The sequence below is a fragment of the Lynx canadensis genome, chromosome F2 (assembly GCF_007474595.2).
Source record: "Lynx canadensis isolate LIC74 chromosome F2, mLynCan4.pri.v2, whole genome shotgun sequence".
NCBI lineage: Eukaryota > Metazoa > Chordata > Mammalia > Carnivora > Felidae > Lynx > Lynx canadensis.
The window spans coordinates 62,151,305-62,165,374 of NC_044320.2; the positions used below are offsets into that span (position 1 = coordinate 62,151,305).

Consider the following 14,070-nt stretch of genomic DNA (forward strand, 5'->3'; position numbering starts at 1 on the left):
TAAATACTCATAGTTGCACTATCCAAAGACAACCAATTATGTCTTGGTGAATATTTTTTATATATTTAAAAAAATTTTTTATACTAACTTCTAAACACGAAAGTAGGTGGGATAGCATAATGGAACTCAGTGTCACCTCTAAACTAACAATTATCAAATCCTAGTTAATCTTATTATACCTGTAACCTCACCACATCCCTCCCCTGCCCTGATCTCTCCTGTGATTGTTGAAAGCAGATCCCAGATATGTTACTTGATTTGTATATATTTCAATATGTATTTCAATATGTATTTAAGACTCCATTAAAAGAATTTTTTAGCTGGAGGCGCCTGGGTGGCTCAGTCGGTTAAGCATCCGACTTCAGCTCAGGTCATGATCTCACAGCCCATGAGTTCAAGCCCTGCGTCGGGCTCTGTGCTGACAACTCAGAGCCTGGAGCCTGCTTTAGATTCTGTGTCTCCCTCTCTCTCTGCCCCTCCCCTGCTCATGCTCTGTCTCTCTGTGTCTCAAAAATAAATAAAAACATTTAAAAAAATATTTTTTAGCATAGAAATAGTAGATAGTACCTAGTACTTTAGCTATCTAGAAAATTAATAGGAATTTCTTAATTTATTAAATGTCTAATCTATAGTTACATTTCTCCATTTCCTATTGATTTCTATGTTGTGGTAAAATACATATCATGTAAATGCTACCTCCTTAGTCATGTTTTAATTTTAATTAATTATTAGAGAGAGAGCATGCGTGAGAAGAGGAGAGGGGCAGAGAGAGAGAGAGAGAGAGAGAGAGAGAGAGAGAGAGAGAGAGAATCCCAAGCAGGCTTCAGGCTCAACATGGAGCCCCACGTAGGGCATGATCCCACAATCATGGGATTATGACCTGAGCCCAAAATCAAGAGTTGGACCCTCAACTGACTGAGCCACCCCGGCGCCTCTCCTTAGTCTCAGTTCAGTAGTAGTAAATACATTCACGTTGTTGTACAACCCTGTGTCCAGGACTCTCTTCATCATGCAATACTGGAAGTCTGTTAAACAGCTCCCCCTTCTCTCCTTACCCCCAGCACCTGGCAACCACCATTCTGCTTTCTGTCTCTATGATCATGACCCCTCTAAACACCTCATACAAGTAAAATCACACAGTACTCATCTTTTTGTGAAAAACTGATTTCATGTAGCATAATGTCTTCAAGGTTCATTGGTATCATATGCATATGTCAAAATTTCCTTCCTTTTTTAAGGCTGAATAATAATATCCCATCATATGGGTATACCACATTCTGGTTGTTCATTATTGGACATTTCTTGGGTTGCTTCTACATTTCAGCTATTGTGAATAAGGCTGCTGTGAATATGGGTATATAAATACCTTTTTCTTTTTTGCTTTATTATTTAAGTTTTTGTACACCTGAAACTAGTATGTCAACTATACTTCAGTTAAAAATTTTTAAGTGCAAATATCTTTTTGAGACCCTGCTTTCAATTATTTTGGGTATATACCCAGAAATGGAATTGCTGAATCACATCATAATTCTATGCCTAAATTTTTGAGAAACTGACATACTGTTTTCCATAGCCGCCGTAACATGTTCTGTTCCCACTAACAGTGCAGAGGTTCCAACTTTGCTATATGCTCATCAACACTTGTTATTTTCTGGAGTTTTTTGTTTTTGTTTTTGTTTTTTAATCGTAGTCATCCTAATGATTGTGACATGGTACCTCATTGTGATTTTGATTCATCTTTCCCTAATGGTTAGTGCTACTGCGCATCTTTTCATTTGCTTGTTGACTCTTTGCATACCTTCTTTGGAGGAATATCTGTTCAAGCCTTTTGCCTATTTTTTAATCAAGCTCTTTGGGTTTGTTTGTTGTTGAATTGTAGGAGTTTTTTTTTTTTTTATATATCCTGGGTATTAACCTCTTATTAGATATATGAGTTGTAAACATTTTCTCACAACCCATAGGTTCTCTTTTAATTTTGTTAATTGGGTTCTTTGATGCACAGAAGTTTTCAGGCATAGTCTTGTTTTTATATTGTTGTTTATACTTTTAATGTAATATCCAGGAATGTCATGAAACTTTTCCCAGAAGAGTTTTATACTTTGACTCTTAATTTTTAGGTCTTTAACCCATTTTGAGTTAATTTTCAAATATTATGTATTGAACAAGGTAAGAATCCAACTTTATTCTTTTGGATTTGGATATCCTGTTTTCTCAGAACCATTTATTGAAAAGACTATCATTTCCCCATTGAATGGTCTTGGTACCCCTGGTGAAAATCATTTGACCGCATGAGTAGGAGTTTATTTCTGAAATCTCTGTTACGTTGCCTTGTTCTGTATCTCTGTCTTTATGTCAGTACTAAACTGTTTTGATTACTGTAACTTTGTAATAAGTTTTCAAATCAGGAAGTGTGAGACCCAACTTTGTTCTTTTTCAAGATGTTTTTGCCTATTCAGAGTCCCTTGAGATTCCGTATGCATTTTATGATGGATTTTTATATTCCTGCAAAAACTGCTATTGAGAATTTGATAGGCATTACATTAAATCTATAAACCACTGGGTACTATTAACATCTTAATATTAAGTCTTCCCTTCGTGAACATGGGGATGTTGAATATCTTTACATTTATTTGGGTCTTCTTTGATTTCACCAACATTTTGGTAGTTTTCAATGTACAAGTACACTGTGTACAAGTCTTTTGCCTATGTTTATTTCTAAGTTTTATTCCTTTGGTGCTATTGTAAGTTGAATCATTTTCTTAAATTCTTTTCTGGATTGTTCATCATTAGTATATAGAAATGATTTCTGCTTATTGGTTTTTTATCCTATAACTGTGCTGAATTCATTTGTTCTAACAGATTCTGTGTATGTATGTGGAATCTTTAGAGTTTTCTACATAGAAGATCATGTCATCTGCAAACAGTTTTACTTCCTTTTCTATTTGGATGCCTTTTATTTACTTAATTTTTTACCTAATTTCTTTCTTTTCCTTTCTTTTTTTTCTTTTTAACCTAAATGCACTTATAGCACTCTATGAAGTAGAAATGTCAAAAGTGGGACATTCTTGTCTTGTTCCTGATCATGGAGGAAAAGCATTCAGACATTCAGACTTTTATCATTGAATATGCTATTACCTGTGGGCTTTACATTTATGGCTTCTGTGCTGAGATAGTTTTTTTCTATCTCTGTTACTAGTTTGCAAAGTGCTTTTCTCCAATGGTTTTATAATTTTTAACAGTTTACTGTATGTCTTTCAAGTGTCTTTTAATCTGTAGATTCTCACTCAATCTTTTTTTTTTCTAACCTTGTGTATTTCTGTTGAAGTAACCGGACTGTCTGCCCTGTAGAGTTCCTGGGAGTTTGGATTTTCTTGACCGCATCTCCATTGTGTTCCTTTGTCACATACGTCTTTTCCCTTGTATGTCCTACAAATTAGTAGCTAGATCTAGAAGCTTAATTAGATTCAGATTTGATTTGTGTGTGTGCTGGGGGGGCGGGGGGAGAGGGTCAAGACTTCATAGATGGAGATATCCTTCCAGTAAAAGGTGCATAATTTCTGGTTACTGCCATTTTTAAAACTTTAGTATTCTAGTTAGACAGTCTCCTTTCACAATCCATTATACAGTGTTCTTACTTATCCTGTATATCCTTTCTTCTTGGCTCAAAGACAGTTCATTAGGAAGGATAAAACTTGAGTTGTATGTATGTGTGGGGGGGGGGGGCAGTGGTGATGGTAATTGAACCATAAGTTCATTAATTCAGCAAGTATATGCAGATCAACCACAGAAATAAAATGATTGACAGCTTTTGTGGCAAATAACTAGACCATAGCTATTTTTGGTGAGGCAAAGTTTTTAGGTGAATCTAAACCACTTCCTTAATTTTGAGATTTTCTCAAAACTCTCTTCTTGAATAGCTCTCCAGTATTACTGAAGATGCTTGATTAAGGCTTTCTGGTCACCTCTAGTGGATACGTAGGTATCCTCAGTAGCTCATGCTTGCCAATCTCAGTGTGAGAATAACATTTAACAGAGGTTTATGTATAATGTGTATACAGTGTAATCTTGACTTGGAAGTAATTAGCTATTTACATTAGGGAAAGAATGCTGTGCCCACATCATGGAGCTGAAGAATAGAATACCTTTCTCTTAGGAGTCAGTCAGATAACTCCATCAGAGTTTCTGTTTGTGGGAAAACTGAACGAGAAGACCCTACTTTCCCTTCTTACTATGACACCTGATAATTTCATATTATTCTGATAATCTTAAAATGCTTCCACATTCTATCTTTTAACCCTACCACAAACAATAACTCTGTAAAATTTTATGTTATTCTTGAAATGCTAGGGTACAGCACCATTTTGTGAGCTCTGAAAATTTTCAGGGACTATGTACATTGAAAGTACTAAATTTGGAATATGCCTCAGTAATTACTGATTATTGCCATGTATCAATACCGACCATTTGCTGATAAACTGGGGCAGGGTCAAGATTTTGCCAAGATCTATTCTCTCAAGTCATTTGCTAATTGGCTATAAGCAGTGGATTTGGACTATACTTAAGTGCATATTCACAAAGTCTAACCTATTAATGATTAAATGATAGGGGCTAACAGGTACTTGTGACTAACTCAGGATCACACTGCTTGACTATGCAAGTGATGTATGTGGTTTTTTTTGTTTTGTTTTGTTTTTGTTTTTTTAAGAACACCTCTAAGTTTCAACTGATAGTGAATGACTCTATCTCCTACTCAGTTCCTAGATATTCAGATTATGGAATATCTTTTGCTGGTTTCCTAGTGTTGGGTCGTCTGTCCTAGTGATAACAGCCAACTTTGTCCCAAAAAGCATAGTTGCTATTTTTGGGAGAACAATGGCGAGCCCTCCTGGGAGTAGCAACACTGAATGTATTTAGTTTAGTTTCCGTGCAGATCAGCTTTACTAATGACTGTGCTCTTGAAAACATGGTCATCTCAAAATATTGGCATGAGGAATTTACGGTTGCCCTTATTAAATAGCTTGAACTTCACATACAGTTTGAATTCAGAATATTAATGCATCTTTTTATGGAAGGACATGGAGTCCTATGTCTAGATTGGCCTACAGCTATTGGTGGAGTAGTAGTAGTAAGAATAGAAATAATTCCACTACTACCAGTTGTAGTAGCATCAGCAGCTTTCTACTTGCGAGGCACTGTGTTCAGAATTTCAAATAAATTACCAAATTTAACCTCTCACACATGCTGGTTTTGCTCCCATTTTACTAATGAGGAACCTGAGGCTCAGAGGGTAAGTAACTGAACCTGACCACCACCACACAACCCGTCAATGGCAAAGTTTAGAATCCCAGTCTAAACTCTACGACCGCAAAGCCTGTGGCATGACCATTATGAAAGTGTGCATTTTCAACGTTTTTCTGCCCTTGTGCAAGAGCTCTTTGCCCACAGGCTGTGAGCAAAAGTGTTGTAGAAGAAACTTGTGGCATGTAGTGAAAGAGTGGTCCCGAGAGTGCCTTGTGTTAGACCTAGTTAGTATTAGACCCAGTTCGGTCGAGAGGTGAGCTGGATGGCTATGTCGTAAGTGCCGTGCACAAGGCAGTTTAGTTACTAGTCATCCCAAGAGGATTCCTAGACTGACGCGTAGAAGCAAACGGAACAGCCTCGCAGGACCAGCAGTGTCTTCATCTGGTTGCTGAGTCTCAGGAAAATCAAATTTCTGAATTTCTATGGATTGCATATTTAATGACCCTTAAAATTTATCAAATGCCATGAAGACAGGCGACAAGAGACCATATCCTCGTCTTCTGATGTTCCCATACTCACTTGTATTTACAGGCACTCTTTTTTTCAAAACAGATTATAGATTTTCAACATGGGAATTCAAGACTGCCAGACCTAAATCTCTCTACAGGCTGAATTCAATGGCATTTCAGCATTTCTGTGTACTGATTTTGTCTAGAATTTCTTTTAACTCTTTTAAGCATTTTTATAACATGGTGACCTAGTAGACTAGTGATCAGCCTGAAAAAAAATTAATAAAAGGAAAGAAATGACAATGGGCTAGGGGTAATGCTGGTGATTTCAGCATAGAATGATAATAACTTGAGTTTCTGTGAGCATTCTGTGTTCTGGAAACAGGAGGAAAAGATCTTGAGACCATGGGATAATTAAAGATCACTTGATAAAGGATGAAAGCAAAACAGTTGTTTTAGGTCTGGGTCTGTGCTCAGCAGATTTCATTGTTGTTTAATTTTTCAACTAAATGTTGCTTTCTGTTCAGTAGACATAATTGCCTTTGACTTAACAGGCAACAGCCGTGGGTAGCCTCACATTGCATCAAGTTCCTTCACTTTATTTTCCTGACTTTAAGCAGACATTTGCAATTTAATATCCTATCAACATAATTTAGGAGCAGGGTTAAATTTCAGTCCTCTGTGTGTATGTGCGGTGTTGGATGCTATTTGTGTTGCTTTGGTGAGGAACATCTTGAGAAGAAGGTCTCTAGTAGGAGAATGTCCTGGGCAGAAGAGCTATAGTAAATTGACACTATTTCTTCATTAAAATAAAGAAAAATGCCTAAGCATTTGATTTTATTTTCTCTGTCTGAACCTCTTCACTGTACTGTCTAATTTTTACGAAGGAACTAAATTGTAGAGCACATAAGAACATATTTTGCTGAATGTTGTAATGCATACCACTACTGAATTTAAAAAATAAACAATTGCGTGCTGCTTTTATGCTAAGTTTCTCCACTTCATTAAGTAGATAGGTAAGGCTTTATAAGCAGTGGTTCTAAGAATGGGCTGCTCTTTCATCAGGTACAAATTAATCTTGCATTTCTAATGAATATGTTTAATTCTATATTATGTAGGTAGAATCATTTTAGGACTAAAAAGTGCCCCCCTCCCCCTTAGGTAGGTATCTGTGGATTTTTTTTTTTTTAACCAATACTGCATGCTAACAACTAACTAAAGGTCACATTTAATATTTTTATTGGAATTATTTGAAATACCCTATTTCTTGCTTTTCATTCATTTATCCCTCCGCCAAACTTTGGGAAAGCCCTGTGCCAGGCATACTGTGCGAGGTCCCAGGGATATAGAGATAAGGGTGTAGGGCTATGGGTCTGCCCTCCTTAGATGATAACACACCTACTGGCCCAGCGGCCAGTGAGCCAGGCTGGAAAGAGTCAGGGATGAGACTCTTACCTGATGAAGAGGCGATGGGAGAAACTGCAGGAGTTCAGGGCATGCAGGTTCAGTCAGAGACCTCAGCATACTAATGTGGGTAATCAAGGGAGACTGATCCTTTACCCTAGGCTTTTTAGGTCCCTGGTGAGAATGACCATCAGAGTCCCTCGCCTTTTACATAAGGCCTCTGCCTAAGTCATCTTTTGAAGAAAAGATTTCATGACAAAAAAAATAGTTTGAAAAACTATACATTGGTCCCATATTGGGGAGGTAAGGAACAGTCAGACGTTTATGGGCTTTTTGTACTTGTTGAAGTGTTTAGATGTTTCCTAAAAGGGATAGGAGAGTGAAATTGTCCTAGTGAGACCCTGGCCATGGAGCCCTGGGAAGGAGGTGATTGCAAATATCCACATAGGAGACACGTGGCTGGGGGGGAAAAGCGGCAGTGAATATTATGGAAGGCATGGATTCCAGATCCAAGTGGCAGGATGTCATGACTGATTTGATGTAGGGTCAAAAGAGGCCGTTTAGAAGAATGCCAAGGTTTGGGGCTGATAGGTTGCCATTCAGCTAAAGAAGGAAAACAGTAGGTTTGCAGGGGAACTATGACAAATCCAACTTGCAGCACATTGAGTTTCAGATGCTATATGGAACATTCAGCTAGAAATGGCCAATAGGTAATTGATATGTGGGCCCAGAGTTGAGATCTCAGATCGAGCAGAAGGGAGCGGCGTGAAGGTTGAAGCCGTGAGTGTGCTGGGGTCTGTGAGGCAGGCACCCACAGTGAGCAATAGATAAAAACAGTCCCAGGGACCCACATCATTGAAGGGATAGATGATGGATACTCAGATTCTAGAAAGATGCCCAAAAACTATTGATGGTGTTATAGGCACCGGGAAAAGAAATGTCAAGAAGATATTGAACTACAGTGGCAAGTGCCACAGAGGGTCAAGTTCAAAAAAAAAAAAAAAGAAAGAAAGAAACATTTGGCAACAATGTTTACTTCAATGACTTGTTTCTTTGAAGTGATACAACAAAAATGGTTTTACAAAAGCAACTATTTTATAACTACAGCTTTGGAATTTGTTATTGCAAAGCACAAGAAAAGATTAAGCCAAAGATGTGGTGATTTTAATGTCTCAGTTTTGGTCTAAAAAAATGTGGGTTTTTTTCCTTCCTCTAAATGTGCCGAAATAAGCCATCGAGCTATGACTAATTTGTTAACTGTTCAGTGTTAGCTTTTGTCACATTTGACTTGTTTCGGACGTATTTGAAGAGTGTGAACATATGAAAAGATTCTTAGGAAGTGACATTTAACCTCAGTATGAGGACGCCAGCGTAAGCAAATCTATGAACGCAGTTATCTATTTGCCCTCCTGGTAGTTTCCTTTTAGGTACACCACTTTGGGTGAGGTGGCTCTGCACCCTGACGGCCCTGACCGTAAGCAGATCACAACACTGCTGCTACTCCATTTCCCTGTCCCTAAAATCAAAAGTGGGTATATTCTAGAGTTCTTCCCTTCAAACTGTAGATCGTGATACATTAGTGAGCCAGGAAGTGGGAAATATCAGAGTGCACCACTCCACATAGCGAGTAACGTCTTGTTTTGACAAATTTACATTAAAGCTCTTTGGGAGAGAGGGAAAGGAGGAGGGATGATGGGGGGCGGGGTGGGGACGGGGAGAGAGGAAGAAAGTGTGTGTGTGTGTGTGTGTGTGTGTGTGTGTGTGTGAGAGAGAGAGAGAGAGAGAGAGAGAGATTACTAGCTCATCCTGTGAAATGTATTTTTAACTACAGACTGTGGTTTTAAATTTTTTGAAAAACACTGCCCTCAACTAGAACCCCTTCCTATTCTAAAAATCTCTCATTCCAGTTGTCTGCCCAGTTGCTCTCTTGGCGTAGTAAATGTTTGAGGACAATACTGTGGAGTGGCAGGTATAAAAACTGTTAAGGAATGACCGCTAATAACAAAGGAGAAAGACATTAAAAGGTAAATAAGGCCAACATCTGTGTTGTATTTGACCACAAGACTGAACAAGCCTTTAAAATTTATTGGTATTCCGACTAGCAAGTCATTACTGTAATTTATGAAGTAAAGTTAAAATATGCTATATATTAACAAACAATGGAGTAATTCTTTTGATGGTGGTATAATATGCAACCGTATCGAGGAGAAATAAAGCTTTTTCAAAAGTAACAATACCGGCACATAAATTCCCGAATTGGCAATTAAATAAATGTGGTGAGTCTCTTCCATCTTGCCACATAAAAAGATTCATTGACATGGTTATGAGACAAGTCAGTGTATTTTTATTGGCCTGAACTAGAGGGAGTAAACACCTTGGTCAGGTGTTTTGTTTTAGAAGCAGCTGTTTGAACTTCTCCTACTGGTTGTTTCTGCTCTAGGGTGTATTTGAGCATTTGCTTTTTCCAGCGCACTTACTGATTTAGAATTCAAGTGAGTGAGCAATTTCCTATAAAACTAAGATTCAGTGGAAGTTTCTCTATACTGATGCGGAAACTTTTAAATTCGTCTACAGCCTCCGGAATTTCATAGACTTTAGGTGGTATTAAACAGGGACAGTTTAAAGAATGCTGAGGAATATGAATCATCAAACCGGAAATCTGAGGGACGTATTTTTATTTGTCCTTCCCTACGCAGCTCTTAGACATTCCGTTGGTCTCTCTTTCTTCTCTGCCCTGTTACAAACCCTGGGGTGTTTGCTTTGCCCCTTTGCCAATCTAACCCCTGACTCTTGGCAGTACTGTGCTCTCTGCCTCCTTCCCACTGTCAGTCAGCCGGCGGAGAAGGCCTGGGGAAGAGAGCAATTGAGACCAACCAGCGAGGTCATCCTGCCATATTTTCCCAGACCCTTCGCTGTGGGTCCTCTGGGACTCCTGAAAGGTAGACTGATGGAGGGGGCACGGTGGAGGCAGTGCTAGCAGAGTGGGTGGGGTGGGGCGGTGTTGACTCCACCTCCCTGGCCAGAGCTGATTGGCCTGTGGCAGGCAGCCTTTGAGTCCCCGCCCCATCCCTCCATCCCGGGCCCCTGCTCTCTCCACTGTGTGCAAACGCATCTAGCAGTGCCAGATTAAGAGACGAGAATTTTGTTTTTTCTGCGTGAGAACAACGTGTCTGCCAGTTAGCCATCCGATTTATTAGATGAGCAAAGTAAGGATCGGTGAGGTAAGGGCCCCAAAGTGGGAGAGCAAGGTAAGGCCTGGCCCCTGGGTCTAGGGCTCTTCCTCCAATGCTTGAGGCTCTTTCCCGAAGCGCTTGTAGAGACGGGACTTGAGATAAATACTCAAGAGCTTGGTAGACTATAGAAATATGGGCAGTAGGGAGTAGACCACAGACTTTGGAATGAAGATGCTGTGTTCAGAAGACCGTACAGAAAACGTGCAAGTCTTATGTCAGAGAGTATAGGCGCACAAAGTGTACCCCAGTAGGCAGGTGACATATGTGAAGGCATAATTCTTCTACTTATAATTTCCCTAGTTAAGTGATGATACAGGTGGACTCTGTACTTACTCCGGAGGCTTGATGTAACAATGAAACAGGCTATCAGAAATTATTGCTTGAAAACATTTAAAATGTCGCACGTGTAACAGCCAACATTGCTGTTAGAATGCCGGTGAAACCTTCCAAAACTCTGATTACAGCTTTGTAGACTTTGTGGACGTGTTTTCTTCCTTGATTAGTTATGCAGGGTCTTCACAAAGAACCATGTTGTTTCCTGGATGTGATACATTACAAATACAGTGACACCATGAAAACTGCAACTATTTCCACAGCCCCTGAATTCATCTCAGTGCCCATAGATGTCATGCGGATATGGAGTGTATGAGACAGCCTGAGCATCAGTAGCACCCAAGACTTAAGCTTTGCATGTACATTTCAGGATGCTGGTCCTCCCCCCCCCCACCCCCCCCCCCCACCAACCCGCCCCCCCCCCCCACCAACCCGCCCCCGTGCCTTTGGTATGGTCCTGGCTGTCTGGTAACTGGATGGTGTTGCATGAATGTCAGGATCAGCTCTCTGAGCTGGGCATAGTGCCCGGTGGCTATAACTTCCTACTGTGAGTATACCCCAAATTGGCCGACAGCCCCAATAAATAACAAATAATGATAGTTATCATCTGGAGTAAAATTAGTATTTATTACCCTTCTGAAATTAATCTATATTGTACCTATTTTCTGGTAATTGTGGCAGACCTGTTAGATACTCTTGGTTTATGGCGTCTTCTCCAGTCCATGAATTTCTTGCTCCTGACACACACCTGTGAAGATAAATTTCCTCTACTCTATATGCCTAAGTAACCCTAGATTTTATATTGTTGTAATATTTGAAGCAGCAAATTATCTCTTCATTATGCAAAGTACCAACAGCTTTGGGGTCACTTGTTAAATAAGATAAGTCACTGAAGTTTGCACACAGAGTGGATCCCGTCCAGCAGGAGCAGCTGGAGGCCAACCTTCCCCGATGAGTCCCTTGCTCTTGGCCCTTCCTTGCACTGACTCCCTCTTCTTGTGACACTGTATTCCATGAACCTGAAGTACATCTGTTCTTGACCTGAACAATTCTTCTTTTAGGATCCACCTACATCAGTTTCCCTTGGACTGCGCATGGAAGAAATGATTTTCAACTTGGCAGACACACATCTATTTTTCAACGACTTAGAAGTAAGTTCTGATTATTGTATACACACTTCATGTTGTGTGCCTGGAAGTCGGTGAGTGGTCTTGCAATAACAGTGAGATATTTTGCGACTATCTAACGGAAATAATGAGATTCCATTCATTACTGATTGTGTGGTAATATGGTTGCCTTCATGGTATTTCTGTTTTGCTTTACTTGGGCTGTTGTGTTTCAAGGTTAGATTCCATGTGACCCTTGGTAAGGATTAAAACTTGATGTCAAAACTCTTAAATATTAAACTGTGTTGATATCCTATGCTACAGATTTCTCAGCTACGTAATTACCACTGAGACGGGTAACCTTCAGAATCCAACAGAAGGAGCAACACTGGCCTACCTTCTCCTTGTCAGCCTCTTACCCTATGGAGTCCTATGGTTTTCTATGATTTCTATGTCGTCCTCTTAGCCTATGGAGTCCTATGGTTTTCTTTCCGGTTGGCCCGATTGTATAATATTTTAGTCAGGCCTCTGCCCTTTGGACTGCCAGGATTTCTTACGTCAAACTGCTGATGATTTTATTTGTCCATTGTAATTTGGGGAGGAACTTCTGTAAGATGGTTAATTAAACTTGTTACAGGCACTGTCTAACATGATGATCTCGATTAGCGGCGTTTTTAAGCCTAGAGAATATTGTGTCTTATATCACCGTTAGGAGAAAACATGACTATGACTACATTTCACCCTCTTCTTAATAGAGACAGTTGTTTATTTAAATCCTGCTGTTAAGCAAGCTTGTGGTAAGGCTGCCAACAGGCATTAATCATCAAGTTGTTGTTTTGGTAGATTTTATAAATGTGTGTTATTTCAGACAGAAGAATCTGAGAGATTCAAATAGAACTTTTACTGATCAAAGTTAATGGGCAGCAATTGGCCTTTAAATATTTCCTGATGTTTCCCTTTTCGAAATCAAGCAAAACACACCTTATTTAATAGATGAGCCAAAATCATTTGAAAAATGCCAGTGTGACAGAACTTAAATGCGGTTTGTTCAACATCTGTCCTGTATTTTGATTTCTTTTCATCTGCAATGAAACTACTCGTAGACGAATTGGCAACTTTCGGTGCAATAAAATTATTTAAATGTGCTTCATTTTTTCCCATTCCTTAGTGAAATATTTATTTCTACACTTAGGGTAAAATACAATTTTTTTTCACATTTTAAAGTATTTGCTTTTCTTAAGGAAATTACATGTAAGGCATTACTATTTTTTAAGGTAGAAATATTCCAAGTGAGTGACAAGTTCAGAGTTGCCTTTAGAAGAGCTTAATGATCATTCTTATTTTCAAAAGCTGTTTCTGATTTATGGTTGTGATTCACTTCATAAGAGAACAGCACAAAAAATTCCATATTTTACTGGTATATTAAAATTCCTTCCCTAAGTTTCCATTTGTTTCTAATGATACAGACTAGGCTGATATTTTGTCTTGGGTACAACCTTGTTACTCTTACTGATGTTAATAGGTGTTAATAGCACCCATCAAGAAGAAATTAGCAGCAATTTGCTATTGCTTTCAAATTTTACCTTCTTACAAAGGCCAAAGCTTGTCTATGCAGTGGCAAAACTATTGTGAAAAGTGAGAGGTTAGCCAAAGCAATAATTCGGTATCATATAGACCAAAAACTTCCAAACTTGGTTTTGATATAACATAGCTGGATTTTTATTTGTTTACTGACATTATTCACAGTGAACTGTATACAGAGTATCTAAAATAGCGCTCAAATCCATGGAAAAGTACATCTTGAAAGTTCTAGTTTAGAGATGTAGGGGATATGGTTTTTCCATAAGCCCAAACTGAGACAAAAAGAAAATGATGAACTGGGGGTCGATGCAGTCATTAAAATGTCTCATTCTGTTCTTGGCGTAAGGACTTTCCCTTATGTACAGTAGCGAAGGGAATAAAGATATAATTCAACCAAATATACAAAGCAACAGTAGAAAAATGAAGCTTACAACCTTACAAAAGTTAGTTTTAAGTTATTTTACTTAAGAGTAATATAAAGGTATCAACAAAAGTATAAATCAAAGATCCATTTAACCTCTGTCTTTGAAAATTGTTTACTTGCTCTAGATTTGCACAATATTTTAAAAATAAATTGGTTCTTAAACTTATTTCAGTATTTCATTTTATATTTTGGTAATTCAGACCTGGGGCTGGTCATTGCAAATACTAGTTTCTTTCAAA

The 14,070-nt window shown here is 38.7% G+C and overlaps 1 protein-coding gene across 6 annotated transcripts in view; it reads left to right on the forward strand.

Annotated features, from left to right (window-relative positions):
• EYA1 (EYA transcriptional coactivator and phosphatase 1) overlaps nucleotides 1–14,070 on the forward strand; it is a 170,542-nt gene that overhangs the window by 102,595 nt on the left and 53,877 nt on the right. For all 6 annotated transcript variants that reach the window (XM_030304380.1, XM_030304383.1, XM_030304378.1 and 3 more), the window contains one exon: nucleotides 11,782–11,871. In XM_030304380.1, coding sequence (XP_030160240.1) covers nucleotides 11,782–11,871 — 90 coding nt within the window. The remainder of the gene's footprint in view (nucleotides 1–11,781; nucleotides 11,872–14,070) is intronic.